Here is a 15688-nt window from a genome sequence, read left to right as displayed (position 1 = left end):
GTATTGTTTCCCGTCCCAGGAGCCTCCCTGTCATTGATGGATAAGGAGGGTCTAACTGCTCTGAGCTGGGCGTGTCTGAAAGGCCATTTACCTGTTGTCCGCTGCCTGGTGGAGAGCGGAGCCGCCACTGACCACGCGGACAAGAACGGACGCACGCCCCTCGACCTGGCTGCCTTCTACGGCGACTCTGAAGTGGTATGTAGCTAATGTTGAAACCAAAGGAATGCATATACGACACCCATACGTAGCTCGTATGTGTCTGAGCAGGTTTTTATATTGCTGACATTGATTTAGCAAATTTGTAACTAGCTTAGCTATTTCTATGGTAAGCTATAGAGTAGTATGATTTCTTTTTTATAGACAGAGGTGTCAAACATAAGGCCAAGGGGCCAGAATGGGCCTGGCAAAGACCCTAATCCGGCCTCACTGGGCATATTTCAAACATTTTAAGGAAAGCACCAAATTTTGACTTTTAAGTATATTTTCACAAGTTCTACAACATTACCTTTACTGATAAAGACCTCCCAAATGGTCATACATAATAATAATAATAATAATAATAACTATCAGCAATTTGACCTACAGTAACTCGTCTTGCTGGATCAGACCACACCAGCCTTCACTTCTCACGTGCATCAGAGACTCCTTGGCCAACCATGGCCCCCGTTGCTGGTTCATCACTGTTCCTTTGTTGGCGTAATGTACAAGAGAGGCTTTGGAATCCTGGATGATATGTCTCTCTGTCCTTCTCTTTTTCGCTCATTCACTCCATTTTCTTTGTCTCTCCAGGTCCAGTTCTTGGTGGACCATGGGGCCATGATAGAGCACGTAGACTACAGCGGGATGCGTCCTCTGGACAGAGCAGTGGGCTGCAGAAACACGTCCGTGGTAGTCGCCCTGCTAAAGAAAGGAGCCAAGATAGGTAAGAGCAAGTTGACAGAATTAAAGAACCTATTATTTAGCAAACAGACGAGGGACTCTTAAGTGCAGCACCTTTGTTCTGTAGCACCACATAACAGCATTATTTGCCTGCTGTGAAATAAGATACAATTGGAGATTGTATTTTGGCTGAAAAGGTCATGCATCGGCGTTTAAGCATGAGCTGCATGAAAGACTATAAAAGGAGAATTCACAAGATGATTGTGTACACACTTCCTGCTGGTCATTATAGAGCACTGTAGTACTCCAGTGTAATAAGCCATGGATTCAGGTTTGTGTCTCCATGTAGCATAAACAACTTCCTGCTACTGTATGCCATCCCACCCCCCTGGTGCTGCTTCTCCACAGCTATTTATGGCTCTGATGTGTTTCTTTTTATTGTACTACTGTTGCTGTTGTGTTGTTTTGCTTTCTCTCTCTCTGTCATGTTCTCTCAGCGCCTCTGTTTGTCTCTATCGCTCACGCTATCTCCCTGTTTCTCTCACAATCACGTCCCCTCTCTCGATTCCTCTGCGGTTGCTCAGAGACAGGTTGTTATTAGCGCTTGTGGTGGTTTCTTTTTGTTTTTTTCTTTTGTATCTTTTTGCTGAGGCACTTATCTCCGCTTCTCACTGCTGCTTGTATTCCTTTTCTCACTTCTCTTCCTCCTCCACCATCATCACCTCTCTTCTCTTTCACCCTCCTGCTGTTTCTATCTCTTTCTTTCCTCTCATTCCTACGCACTCCCACACCCCTGTTTCCCTGCAATCCTGCCCTCCCCTTCCTACTTACACTCCATCCCTTGCTCATGACCTCCCTCCTCTTCCCCTCTTACTCCTATCCCCCCGCCTCTCTCTCCGGCCCCAGGATGTCAGACGCTGCCCAGTCGGCCCCGAGGTAAAGCCAAGGCTGTCGACTTCTCACCCTACCAGGCATTTTGACAGCTCTATCTCCTCTCTCTGTGTTGTCTGTGTCGTCCTAAGTGTCGGCAGGCGAGCTTAGCTACCAAAAACCTTCCCAAACTGACAAATAATAACATGCAAAGGTATTAGCACTGACAGAGACGCAGTCGGGATTGCCTAGAGGTAGATGCTAACGTTGAAGTGGTTAATGACAGCATGCCCAGCCTCCAGCCTGTGACGTCGTATCAAGGTGTTGACCCTCCATCCCACAGATGCATGACGGAAGCCCACAGTAACTCTTGCGTGGTAGTGATTTAGCGTCACTGCATGTATTTGTAATACCTCTGTGCCACTGCCACCACAGACTGCAGTGATAAACCATCCTCCAGACGTTTTGTCAGTGTCAGCTAGGCCAGGCAGCAGCATTCCCACCCTCACCACCAGTTCAGGGGACAGCTCACGCCTGCAGAGCCCCGTTTTATCCCTCCTGCTTGCCTCTTTTGTTTTTCCCGTAACTGCCCCTCTGTCTCCTTGTGCTAAATCCTCCTCCTTTTCATCTCTGTGGTGTGTGCACATGTGTCAAGGATTGCTGTTGCGCAGATACAACAAAGACCGTTTCAGTCAAGGGATTGTGTTTGATTTCTCAATCATTTTTTTCCCCTGTTAGTTTTTTTTTCCCCGTTTGATTTTCTTGCTTTTTAATCACGTCTGTGAATTACTGTACACCTGCACTTCTTAACAAGACAGAAACTGTGTATTAGTAGAAAGTCATGACAGTATGCTTTGATTTAATTTCTCTGTATACACATCTACACTAGGTTGCCTGGGCCAAAACATATTTGCAGATATTATATAATTAATTGTTAAAAAAACAAAATAAAAAGCCACTTTTCACAACAATGACAATGCTAATTTTTGTACGACAAATAAGCACTTTTAAAAAATTATTGGCAAATGGCATTTGACCCAGGCATGATGGTCACGATGGTGACAGTACTCTCGAGGTGTCAGGATAGTTTTTTATTTATTTTTTCGTAATCTTTCCTCTGCAGTGGATTGCCTGTCTTTTCTCTTCCATTCCTCCATTTTGACTGTTGTCCTCATTCCTGTTATTATTGTTGTGTGTACTGTGACTCCCAGTCGCTCCTCTCCTCTTTCTCCTCCTGCTCCTTCTCTCTGCTTATTACTGCGTGTCTTTCTTTCATCTGCTCCCCCCTTTGTCACACAGGTCCAGCCACGTGGGCTATGGCCACCTCCAAACCCGACATCATGAACATCTTACTCAGCAAACTCATCGAGGAAGGAGACAGTTTCTACAAGGTCAGAGAACAGGCTGTGCACTCAGCAGCTCAGATTTCATACTGTGAATGAAAGATGGGTTATGGATATCCTTTATATGCAAGTTTAAAGATGCCTTTTTGGTAAAGTCATAAACTCCCATTGAAAAATTCTGATCTTTGTGTCGCATATCTGGCTATAAATCATATCCATATTAGAATATTCATAAAGCCAAAGACATTATTTAAATAAGATCTCAGTAGTGTTTGTCCACAAATGAATTTATATGGCTAATTAGATATTTTGCAATTTATCCATCTAGATTGTTTTGGTGCACGTTGCCCAATTTTGGAAGCTAGTACATGCCTATCCCCCATCTTTGTGAACACGAGAATGAAATGACGTAGGAGTTTCAAAGGAATACTATAGATACATCTTCTCAAACATCATAGGTGTGTTTGACTGTCTGTGACCTTGACTTGAGTGTCAAGGTCACAGAGTTTTCTGAAAATACTGTGAACGCGATAACTTGAGAAAGACGCCATCTTGGATTTTCAAATTAATATCATAGATCCATCTGCTTGGAGGGTGAGGGGTAGCCCACCAGTATTTTCTAATGTGTTATAGGTGCTTAAACGGTACAAATGGACTATTTTAGCCTGTGATGTAGTCGCTAGAGAATATTATGGTGCAAAAATATATTGGGCATAAGTTTTGTGGATATAAAATACATATCATTGGGAAATTAAAATCACACTATGTTCTTATAAGGTGTTACAAGTGGGCATTTTAAACCTCTTTTTAGGTGGTTGGGAAAAATGATGACATCATAATATCTGGTTTAGAATAGAAGATGAAGTGCCTACGTGCTCTTTATGGTTCTTCAACTCCTGATCATGTCGGGGAAAATTTGCATTGGCTATTTGCTGTAATGATCTTTTCTTTCACTTAAAATAAATGGAATTAAAGAGGACCCAGCTTACGGTGCTAAAAGTGGAAACAATGCTAAAAAAATAACTTAGCAGAAATGTCTCTTTCCAGAAATCAGTTTCTCAAAATAAATCGAGAGCAGTTTTGTTTGGGGAAACCGCTCAGATGCTTGACTGTAATGCCGGCTAGCTGCATGCTTCTTCTGGCTGGTCATTGTAGTTTATTAAAAAGAAAATAGCTCCTACATAAAACAGCTTACACCAAAATGTATTAGACGATTTGACTTGGTGCAATTTATTTATTTGTTGTTTGGTTTCTGGAAAGAAACTAAATGTATTTTAAGAAGGTAGAAATCTTCTATTCTGTCTATTCTACAAAACTTGGCAATTCACAACAAAACCATCCAGATGGATGAATAGCACTGCAACAGTACTTGGAAAAAATGATTTTGGAATTTGGGTGCAGTGATTAGTCCAGCTGGCTCCGTACAAGAAAGTTCCTGATTCAAAATAACTGATTGTAATCATGTATTGGGTGGAAAATAAATGGTTACCAGCTGAAACATCAAATATCTGAAGAATATGAAGTTTTCATGTTATCCTGTGTGGGTACTTCTTTGCACAGTCCAAATACATGCTTGGTAGGTTAATTAGTGAACTTGAAAGTAAATTAAAACAAAATATAATTTTACATTAAATAAAAAAGTTTTAAACTTAATTAAAATAAAACATGTCTTAAATTAAAATAAGTAAACTGTAATGTTTATTGCTGCCAAAAAACAAGTTAAACACATTTGGACAGTGAAGGAATGTCAGGATTCTTGCTCAGAAAAAGGAGCTGATCAACATGCTCTGAAGTCAGTTCCAGTCCACAAAAACTTTTTTTGTAACAAAATATCGATTTCTGCTGTCCCTGTATCGATACATTATTAGCAAACAAAATATCACGATACTACACAGTATCGATTTTTTCCCCCACCCCTAATATATATATGTGTGTGTGTGTGTGTGTGTGTGTGTGTATACAGTGGGGCAAAAAAGTATTTAGTCAGCCACCGATTGTGCAAGTTCCCCTACTTAAAATGATGACAGAGGTCAGTAATTTTCACCAGAGGTACACTTCAACTGTGAGAGACAGAATGTGAAAAAAAAATCCATGAATCCACATGGTAGGATTTGTAAAGAATTTATTCGTAAATCAGGGTGGAAAATAAGTATTTGGTCAATAACAAAAATACAACTCAATACTTTGTAACATAACCTTTGTTGGCAATAACAGAGGTCAAACGTTTACTATAGGTCTTTACCAGGTTTGCACACACAGTAGCTGGTATTTTGGCCCATTCCTCCATGCAGATCTTCTCGAGAGCAGTGATGTTTTGGGGCTGTCGCCGAGCAACACGGACTTTCAACTCCCGCCACAGATTTCCTATGGGGTTGAGGTCTGGAGACTGGCTAGGCCACTCCAGGACTTTCAAATGCTTCTTACGGAGCCACTCCTTTGTTGCCCGGGCGGTGTGTTTTGGATCATTGTCATGTTGGAAGACCCAGCCTCGTTTCATCTTCAAAGTTCTCACTGATGGAAGGAGATTTTGGCTCAAAATCTCACGATACATGGCCCCATTCATTCTGTCCTTAACACGGATCAGTCGTCCTGTCCCCTTGGCAGAAAAACAGCCCCATAGCATGATGTTTCCACCCCCATGCTTCACAGTAGGTATGGTGTTCTTGGGATGCAACTCAGTATTCTTCTTCCTCCAAACACGACGAGTTGAGTTTATACCAAAAAGTTCTACTTTGGTTTCATCTGACCACATGACATTCTCCCAATCCTCTGCTGTATCATCCATGTGATCTCTGGCAAACTTCAGACGGGCCTGGACATGCACTGGCTTCAGCAGCGGAACACGTCTGGCACTGCGGGATTTGATTCCCTGCCGTTGTAGTGTGTTACTGATGGTGACCTTTGTTACTTTGGTCCCAGCTCTCTGCAGGTCATTCACCAGGTCCCCCCGTGTGGTTCTGGGATCTTTGCCCACCGTTCTCATGATCATTCTGACCCCACGGGATGAGATCTTGCGTGGAGCCCCAGATCGAGGGAGATTATCAGTGGTCTTGTATGTCTTCCATTTTCTGATGATTGCTCCCACAGTTGATTTTTTCACACCAAGCTGCTTGCCTATTGTAGATTCACTCTTCCCAGTCTGGTGCAGGTCTACAATACTTTTCCTGGTGTCCTTCGAAAGCTCTTTGGTCTTGGCCATGGCGGAGTTTGGAGTCTGACTGTTTGAGGCTGTGGACAGGTGTCTTTTATACAGATGAGTTCAAACAGGTGCCATTCATACAGGTAACGAGTGGGGGACAGAAAAGCTTCTTACAGAAGACGTTACAGGTCTGTGAGAGCCAGAGATTTTCCTTGTTTGAGGTGACCAAATACTTATTTTCCACCCTAATTTACGAATAAATTCTTTACAAATCCTACCATGTGAATTCATGGATTTTTTTTTTCACATTCTGTCTCTCACAGTTGAAGTGTACCTCTGGTGCAAATTACTGACCTCTGTCATCATTTTAAGTGGGGGAACTTGCACAATCGGTGGCTGACTAAATACTTTTTTGCCCCACTGTATATATCATAAATGAAGGATAAGCCAGATGTATCTTTTTGTATTTGTCCAACAGAAGGGGAAGGTGAAGGAGGCTGCACAGCGTTATCAGTACGCTCTCAAAAAGTTTCCACGCGAAGGCTTCAGCGAGGACCTTAAGACATTCAGGGAACTCAAAGTATCGCTCTTCCTCAACCTGTCCCGATGTCGAAGGAAAATGAACGTAAGTCAGCAGAAAAGCAGCAACAGTGAAAAACTCTAAATTGTTAAAACTGAAGGATGTTACTAAAGCCTTTGATGGTTAATGATACTATTGGCCACATGTCAATTTCTCTCACTGTTCTGTAGTGTTCATTATTCTTCTCCTGTGCTTAATCTCTCCAGGACTTTGGGATGGCTGAGGAATTTGCTACTAAAGCGCTCGAACTGAAACCAAAATCTTATGAGGCATACTACGCCAGGGCACGCGCCAAGCGTAGCAGCAGGTACACTCATTTTTATCCTTGTACAGATCAGAAGAATGCTTTCCTTTTTCCTTACCCCTTTCTCCGTGGTCTTCCTTTTTAAAGGATCTCTATATTCCTCCCCCAGATTTTACAGTTTTGCGTAATTTACTTTATTTATTTTATTTATTTTCTATTATTTTAGACAATTTCCTGAAGCCTTAGAGGACCTGAATGAAGCCATAAAGCAGTGCCCCAATAACAGAGAAATCCAGCGGCTGCTCCAGAGGGTGGAAGAGGAATGCCACCAACTTAACCAGGAGGAGCACCAGCAGCAGGACCTGGAGCTGGAGCCTCCTCCCTCACCCCCTCCTACACCTCCCCCAGAAGAGGAGGAGTCCCTGTCTCTGTCCATGCCTCTCCCCCCTCCACCAGAGCCCCGTCTGGAAGACATGGAGCCCGTACAGGACTTGTTTGAGGATGAGGACTACCTGGAGCAGGAGCTGGAAGCTATGTCGATGGGTCTGCCCCCACCTGAGTCCCTCTCAAATCCCTCCAGCCTTCCTATAATTCAGAGTCCACCCCTCTCCCCCACACATCCAGATCAGATTTACTTGGCTGGAGGCTCACCCATGGGCCAGCCCTATGAATACCACCCCACCTCTTCCTCCATGTCCTCCCCAACTCGGGGCTCCTACCAGCCCACGTCACCCTCCCTCTCTCCAACACATCAGAACTCCCATTACAGACACAGTCCCCCTCACACCTCCCCAGTACACCAGCCATCCTACCGCTTCAGCCCACCTCCTATGGGTACCGGGGGTCAGGGGATGGATCACCAGAGCCCACCGCCTTCCCCTTTACGTCGGGCTGCTCAGTATAGAGCCAGTCCACCGTTAGAAAGTGTTTGTCTGTACAGGTCTCAGTCTGGGTCACCTGTGCGCTATCAGACAGAGCAGCTTCCTGGAAGACCCAAATCTCCCCTCTCCAAGATGAGCAGCCAACGTTCTTTCCAGCTGAGTTCGCAGCCCTCTTTATCCTCACAACACCACCAAGCCCAAGGCCTCCGTCTGCAGCCTTCCATAGCCCAAATAGTCCGCACAAACCAGCCCAGCAACGTAATGGGAAATAGTAGTTATGGTGGCCAGATGGGCCACTCCATGGGTGGTCGCTATCAAGGGGGTTCAGTGGATGTAGAGAGCCGCTTGGTGTACCAACCCTCACTGGATGGACGGTCAATGTCCCAAGTCCAGGCCAGCCTCAGTTCTGGGGCCCTCTGTCAGCACGGCGGCCGAGGAGGGGTTATGGAGTCGAGCCTGTTGAAGGATGAGCTACCCCAGCGCCCCTCCTCTGCCTACCGCGCCAGCAGTGGGGGCCCAGGGGGCATCCGTTACAGCCAGACACCTCAGATAAGCCGCAGCCAGTCAGCCGCCTACTACCCAGTCTCTGAACACGTTCTTGAGCGTGCCAATGCTATGCCCCCCTGCCAGCTGGGCTCTCCCGAGATCCCCCATATGGTTAGACGCCCTGTGAGTGCCAATACTACTGAAATGAAGCAGCATGTGCCCACCCCTAGGCCTCTCATCCATTCTCAGAGTGTAGGCCTTCGATTCTCACCTTCCAGCAACAACATCTCAACTGGATCCACCTCGAATTTAGCCCCGGGTTTCAGGCCTTCCTCTTCCATTCAGCAGATGGAGATTCCCTTACAAGCCACATACGAGCGCACCTGTGATGACATCTCTCCCATTTCTCCCTCCCAGGGTGGTGGGGGGTTGTATCAGGGAGAGACCACTCGCTCCCGCAATACGCCTTTTATGGGGATCATAGACAAGACGGCTCGGACTCAGCAGTACCTGCATCAGCCCTCACGGTCCAGGGCAATGACATCTATGGACTCTGCCATCAGCCCCACCTCCCCCGGTCAGCTGGTCCAGCAAGGTTCCACCTACAGTCCCCCCGCCTCACTGGGTAATATCGCCTACTACAACAAGACCAACAACGCCCAAAACGGACACCTGTTAGAAGAGGATTACTACTCCCAGACTCAGCCCCCCTCTCTGGGAAAGCTGGCCAATGGCTCCCGTGGCAGTGGGGACATCCTGGAACGGGTCAGCCAGGTGCCCACCTACCCAGACGTGAAGGTGGCGAGGACTCTGCCCGTGGCACAGGCCTACCAGGACAACATGTACCGACAGCTCTCGCGTGACTCCCGGACCCAAGGCCCCACCTCCCCCATCAAACCAAAGAGACCATTTGTGGAGTCGAATGTGTGATGGCCTGTCTGTGATTGGATGGTTGGACTGGGCTTGTTAGTGGAACTGAGAGAGTAAAAAATATTTAGCTCGACAGAAGATGTGATGGGGTGTGTGTGTGTCATGGACGAACTCATCTCAACGAACTCACTAGAGAAAGAAAACCACAAAGCCAACAAACACACTTTAGGGTATTAGACATTATCTTATATGAAAAACATAACGATGAGAAGTGATTCTTTCAATATCATAATCTGCAAACAGGTAGGATAACAGGAGGATCGCAAGTTCTAATCTAAATCAGAGACCAGTTCACTTCCGACACGTGGCACATTGTCCCCACGTGTGACCACATCAGGTGGGACTCCAAGAGTGAAAGTACTACCCATCGGACTCTACTTGTGGACTCTGTATCCATCTTCTGTTCTTTCAAAGTGTGCTCTTAACCAAGGTTGCTAGTAGGCTCTATTCTATGTAATACAATATTATATGTTCAATACTGTACATTGCTCAGAAAATACAAATGGCTCAACAACTCAGTACTTAGAGAAAAATGACAATATTTATAATTAAGTTATATATTGTACATAAAAAGAAAACAAAACATAGTTTGCATTTTGAATTTTATTCTGTTAACCCTGCCTCTGTGTCACACTGCAAGTCATACGGATGTGGAAAACCGACCGGTGGACAAGGGACACAGACAAACTTTGACTGATGAAGTTACCTCTGTTGTGTCAAAATAAAAAGAATTTTGCTATAATATAATGCAAGCGAATGTGTCAACCTGCAGATTATTTTTTGATAGATTAGTTAGAAAATGATAAAGTTATCATTCCGACTTCCCCAGCAACATCTTCACAACATATTTTGCTCTATCAGCAAACCAAAAGAGTTTAAGGAGAAAGCAGAAGAGCAACAAATCTTCACCCTCTTTTAAATGATATCAGTCGATAATCACAGTAATTAAATATGTATTGTCTGTCAGGCAATAATAGCAAATTATTTTGGCTGCAACTTGTCTTTCACTCAGTTGGGTGCTTTTATCAAATGGCAGAAAAATCAAAATCAAAGTTTGCCTCTGTCCCTCCTCCGTGTGAGCGATGGTGGAAAGTACTCAGCGACTAAAAGCAAGCAAATGCATACACAACCACTGTTACCAACCTTTCCCTTTCTTCTGCATTGTTTTTATGATTTCTTTTAAATCATAATGCATTTTTATTCAGCCACTTCTGCACTAAAATGCCTGACAAGGTCTTAACTAATGGTGCACTTTATGTATTTTACTTACTTTGTTGTTACGATTGTTACATTAGGAGTAAGTGAAAGTGGGCGTGTGATCCGTCAGATCGCTGATCAGTGCTAACCAGACTACGACAGACACTTATTATGTGAATTGCAATGCAGTGGTGAGTGACAATGTTCAGAATCTGGGATGATATATAAACTTTCTAGCACAAGAGGTATGTATTGGCTCAGATATTTCACTCTGTCCAGTTCAGGTTTGTTAGATAGTTTGTCTGTTTAGAGAGGCAAATCATACTTAAGTAACTCCACCTCATAAAAATATATTCCTCTAACTCTAAATCACTGGTTTTGACACCATGTCCACTGGCACACGTCTTCTAAATAAATCGAACCTACTGCAACAACAAAAGCCTGAGATTTCAGTATCCAGGAGCTCTGTAATTTGGAGTTTGAGTCATAGAGATGATGAATAATGAAAATATTGAAGTAATTTATATATGTGGGAATGATTATAGACTATTTGTCTGTAACATTTTATTTTGGATGTCTGATAAAGAATAAATGGAGACAGTTGTCCTCAGTTTCACCTGCTACTGGAGAGAAGCCCTACTTAACTTTACAGAAATGAAGGTATAAACTGTATTATACTTAATTTAAACAGGACTTTTTAAGTTGAGGTTATTTGAGGGTGTATGGTTTCAAGCTATCTGTGTATATTAGTTCGCTGTAAATAGTCTGATGCATGTTCTATTCTTTCCATGACCTCAAGCAGAAACATGTATAGCAGTGTCTCTGGTGTGTGTGTGGTACAACGTTTGGATTAAGATGAGGAGACTGCTATCCCCCGAACTTATCCTTGTCATTTTCCCTCAACCACGCCAGACAAAAAAGTTCTTTTTATTTTATTTTAACATATTTGCTTGCTGAGCAGAGTTCTCTTGTCTGTAAATGTGAGCTTTCAGATCGCTGTGAAGTTTAATTAAAAACAATAAAAAAGAATGTGTTTTTATCTCATGATAACTGATTGTAATCTGTACAGTCGAACATATGTATTGGAAAAAAGGAGAACATATTTATAAATGGTTACCAACTGAAACACGCCCTGCATGTCAATCATTTATTTTTTTGCTGATTTGGGAATAACATAGGAATGTAGCTTTCAAGTTTTTCGGTCACAAAGCAATAACACAAAACTGAGCATCAGACATCTGCACAATGTTCAAATTCTTTGCCTTTCACTAGTCGCAAATCTGAGGTTTTAAACCTCGGTAACAATCTTTGACTCGTAAAGATTCAAACAACACAAAATGCACATAAACAAAGTTGCACTTTTCCCAATAAAGTCGATATTTAGCAAAAATACTGTAGTATTTACAACACTTATGATTGCACTAGATTCACTAGAGACATACTTTACGCCACAATGTCTCAATACCGGCACTTTTAAAATCATCACAGACTGGATAAAAGGCCATTGTTTAGTGAATTTTAAGACGTGAAAATTAAACTTAACCCATACTCATCAAAATGGTTCTGAAACGCAGCGAACATTAAACATTAAATGTGTTTATACAAACTCTGAAGGAAACTCCAGTTTTGGGAGGTGTTTAAGGTGCACATCATGTGTGGAGGAACTCTTCTAGTCTTTCTTTTTTTTGAATGTTAATAGGTGTACCAGCCCAGGCACAAGTACCATAACGATCAGAGGCACTAGGACGAATTTGACAAAGAACAGGCTGTAGAAAAGGCCCAGTGGTCGGACCGGGAGCGGTAGACGATTCACGTGGTAAAGACCCATGGATGATACAGCCATAGACAAAGCTCTGGGAGCCCAAGGTAGAGACCATCCACCAGGCTTCCAGTACTGTGCCAGCCCCAAACCCAACAGGGCCCCACAGTCTCGGGTGAGAGAGGAGAATGGGGCTGTGTCCAAACGAATCCATTCTGCATGGCTGCACCATTTCTTGGCCAAAGCAATAGACCTGTTGAATCAAAAACATGACCGGTCATGGAAGGAAGTCCCTTTATATTATCACAATATATACTGATCAGACTCACTGATTAAACATTAATGTAATAGAGTAACTCACCAGGAGAGGTCAATTCCCAGCTGCTGTAATCCAGCATGGAGCATCAGAGCTCCGAACAGCAGCCCAAAGCTTAAACTAAAGAAGAACAGCAGGGGGCGACCTTCTGGTACTCTGCAGCTCAGGACAATCCCCAGAATGAAACCTGACAAGAGCATTTCATCAGATTAAGCTGCACACATGGGAAAACTACCCTATGGGTCTGACAAATCCAATTATGAAATTCTTTTTTGGGAACTACAAAAATCCTGTAGAATTGCACAGATAGTTGATAGCAAGCAGCTCAAAAACCAGCACAAGTGATGATGGAGTGCACTAGTTCTACATCTGTGTTAGAAATATTAACACTGAATAATGTTTTGGAGCAACCAATGCTTTGATTCAGAGGACACCTGTTTTAGGAGGGGCATCAATCATTTCAGCAAATCACATTCTGCAGCACAGCTGCATATTTACACAATCTAGGTCTTAAACATTCTTGCCTGTAATCCATTAGAGTCAGTCAGTGAAAATATTTAGTGTATTTTGAATTTAAACCTGTATGATTTGCAGCTGTGATCATATATCAAACAAAAATGGCTTTTACACTTTGGAGATCACTGCATTTGGCTTTTAATATACTTTTTATAAAGTGCCCCGCCTTTTTCAGAAATATGATTTTTGCATAATATGTATTCAGACCTGTAATGGAGCCAGCAACGACCTGATGAGGAAAGTGTGCGAGGATAAAGATCCTGGAGATTCCAACTGCAACAAGCATCACCACATAGAGGACGTAGGGAGCAGCTGATAAGAGAACACTCCAGATTCAGAAAAGGAGAGATTTGTTTAAAAGTAGTTCCAATGTGCAGCAGTTTTGTGCATTTTTAGAGCCAAAGCAGCATACTGCACTGGATTTAGCTTAAACAGGGACGTACCTGTGAGAACGGGAGTACAGAAAGGACCCCAGCGAGGACACAATGACCCACCAGACTGCTGCTGTCACCATCGCATGTCCAGACGGACTGCCTGAGAAACAGATGCCAACTTTGGACTTGGAGATCTGAATGTTTGATGATTTAAGGACATTGGCTATGACTCAGACACAGTCTATTTTTCTAAGACAACTTCTAACCTGGGCCTGTTTCACAGGTGGACGGAAACTGGTGAATTTTCGGTTGCTTGTTGACAAAAAGACGCGATTCACCGATCCACCAGAATGGCCTCTCTCCAAACAGCAACCTGATTAAAAATAAATATAATATATAAATACATTTACACACACCCCAAATAACACAAATACATTCAAGGTCATGGCTTCACTATATTTTACTACATTTAATACAGTTTTTAACTTGTTGAATCTAAGACTTTTTTTTTCTCCAAAAGCCTCTACATATTTACTCTTCATTCTTCTTTTTACTTTACTGAATCTTATTTAGTTCAAAGTTCCTTACTGTATTATATTTGGCTTCTCTATACCTCTCCATGAACACTCGCAGAAAATAATTAGTGTAATCAGAAATATCTAAATCAAAATAATACATGGCTTTTAAAAATCTATATTATGTCCATAGTAGTTTAGTTGTATTGTTTCTCTACTTGGTACATTTGTAATGTCTTTTGTATTTTTCCTTTTTTTTTCCTTAATTGTTGAGGATTTGGGGCTTCATTTTTTCTATGCATGTTCCTCTGTCTTTTGCATGTTTTCCTTAAATTTATCTTGTTTTATTTCAAGTTTTTAATGGTATAATGTAAGTGCATTTATTATAATGAAAAAAATGTATTTGTAATAACATTGTAACAACAATGTTATTAGTATGCAGGATCGCACCAAAGTATATTTCAGATCTTGAAGTCCTCAGCTAAGGCTGCTCTGGCCACCCCATAATCTCAGCTGGAAACCAAATGTGTTCAGGCTTTTTCTGTCAGGACACCCTTTCTCTGGTACAATCTGCCTGAGGAGATTTAGCTCATTATAATCTTTTAAATTTCTTAAAGAGACGTTTTACGAGCATTCAATTCAATTTCCACTTCGTGTTACCACTTTGTTGTCTCTCATATTTGCTTTATTTTATATTCGTATTTGCTTCTTTTAGTAATCATTTTTTAATTTATTTATTTTCGGTCTTTAATTCTCCCGTTTATCTTTGCGTTCTCAGTATTCATATACCTTATGTTGTTTAATTTTTATTTCTTATTAAACGTTTTATTTGCTGTTTCCTATCTCACCTTGTGAAGCATTTTATAACTTTGTTATTATCCATCTATATCGTTGCTTCCCTAAAATTTAATCCGTTGAAATTTTTGGTCAAATTTATGTTATATGGTTACTTCTTGTTTTTAATTTCCATTTCTTTTCGTCACTTTTCTTGTTACACCAGGCTGTTTGTGGGGAAAATTCCATTGAACGGTCCCAAAGGTTCCGCTCATTTCTGTTTCACGTCGGACTAATACAGGGTTGTACTACTTTGCTGTACCGGAAGCAAAGACTAAACTAAAATTATTTTTATTTGTTTAAACTGGAAAAAATGAACATGTGCAGGCGGTCTTGAATATATAATTAACAATTTTAATGTGAAAAAAGTTATGTATGTAATGTAGCAACATGCTAGCATGAGACATACAACCGCAATGGTAAGTGTAAAAACTAAGATGGACGGGAATATTCAAATCGTGCTTCATTAAAACGCCTTACCATTTGAACACTAAGTTTAACCACTCCGATATAGCTGCCATCCAAAGCACCGCTACCCCAGCTCTCCTGTTGATGAAATAAGTAAAAGGAAAGACGAGCAAAAAGGCTGCTTTAGGGTCTCCCATATGAGTGACCGTAAGCCAGAATTTCTCCTGAGTCTTCGTCCTCTGCTGGAGACCTTCGGCCATCCAGACGCCTTGGGTATAAATCTCCTCCATTCCTTTCTGCCTTCTCCCAGTACAAACACTTTGATATGTAGATGGAAATCTAAAGACAGCCCTTTATTTGATGTGTTACAATGAATTCCACAGTACTGCTCTACATCCGGTAGGGGGCGGGGCACAT

The 15688-nt window shown here is 42.3% G+C and overlaps 2 protein-coding genes across 8 annotated transcripts in view; one reads left to right on the top strand and one right to left on the bottom strand.

The window, feature by feature from the left end:
* The window catches only part of tanc2b (tetratricopeptide repeat, ankyrin repeat and coiled-coil containing 2b), a 174122-nt gene extending 162447 nt beyond the window's left edge, over positions 1 to 11675 (top strand). For 5 of the 7 annotated variants that reach the window (XM_085466765.1, XM_085466763.1, XM_085466761.1 and 2 more), the window contains 7 exons: positions 20 to 195; positions 790 to 922; positions 1786 to 1815; positions 3049 to 3140; positions 6710 to 6856; positions 7018 to 7118; positions 7282 to 11675. In XM_085466765.1, coding sequence (XP_085322891.1) covers positions 20 to 195; positions 790 to 922; positions 1786 to 1815; positions 3049 to 3140; positions 6710 to 6856; positions 7018 to 7118; positions 7282 to 9352 — 2750 coding nt within the window. In that variant the 3' untranslated portion in view covers positions 9353 to 11675. The remainder of the gene's footprint in view (positions 1 to 19; positions 196 to 789; positions 923 to 1785; positions 1816 to 3048; positions 3141 to 6709; positions 6857 to 7017; positions 7119 to 7281) is intronic. The other 2 variants (XM_085466764.1, XM_085466762.1) reach the window with 1 other exon arrangement.
* A 362-nt stretch (positions 11676 to 12037) lies between these two features.
* Positions 12038 to 15674, bottom strand: g6pc3 (glucose-6-phosphatase catalytic subunit 3). The gene is made up of 6 exons (XM_085466769.1): positions 15344 to 15674; positions 13781 to 13887; positions 13584 to 13674; positions 13348 to 13466; positions 12670 to 12811; positions 12038 to 12561 (listed from the first exon to the last, which is right to left on the bottom strand). The coding sequence occupies exons 1-6, from the start codon at positions 15559 to 15561 to the stop codon at positions 12219 to 12221; spliced, it is 1020 nt and encodes a 339-aa protein (XP_085322895.1). The 5' UTR covers positions 15562 to 15674; the 3' UTR covers positions 12038 to 12218.
* Positions 15675 to 15688: the final 14 nt, after the last annotated feature.

Source organism: Copadichromis virginalis, linkage group LG8 (assembly GCF_057382275.1).
Source record: "Copadichromis virginalis isolate Kocher_CV1m ecotype Utaka linkage group LG8, C_Virginalis_male_GT1.1, whole genome shotgun sequence".
Lineage (NCBI taxonomy): Eukaryota > Metazoa > Chordata > Actinopteri > Cichliformes > Cichlidae > Copadichromis > Copadichromis virginalis.
This window is presented reverse-complemented; position numbering and strand designations above follow the sequence as displayed.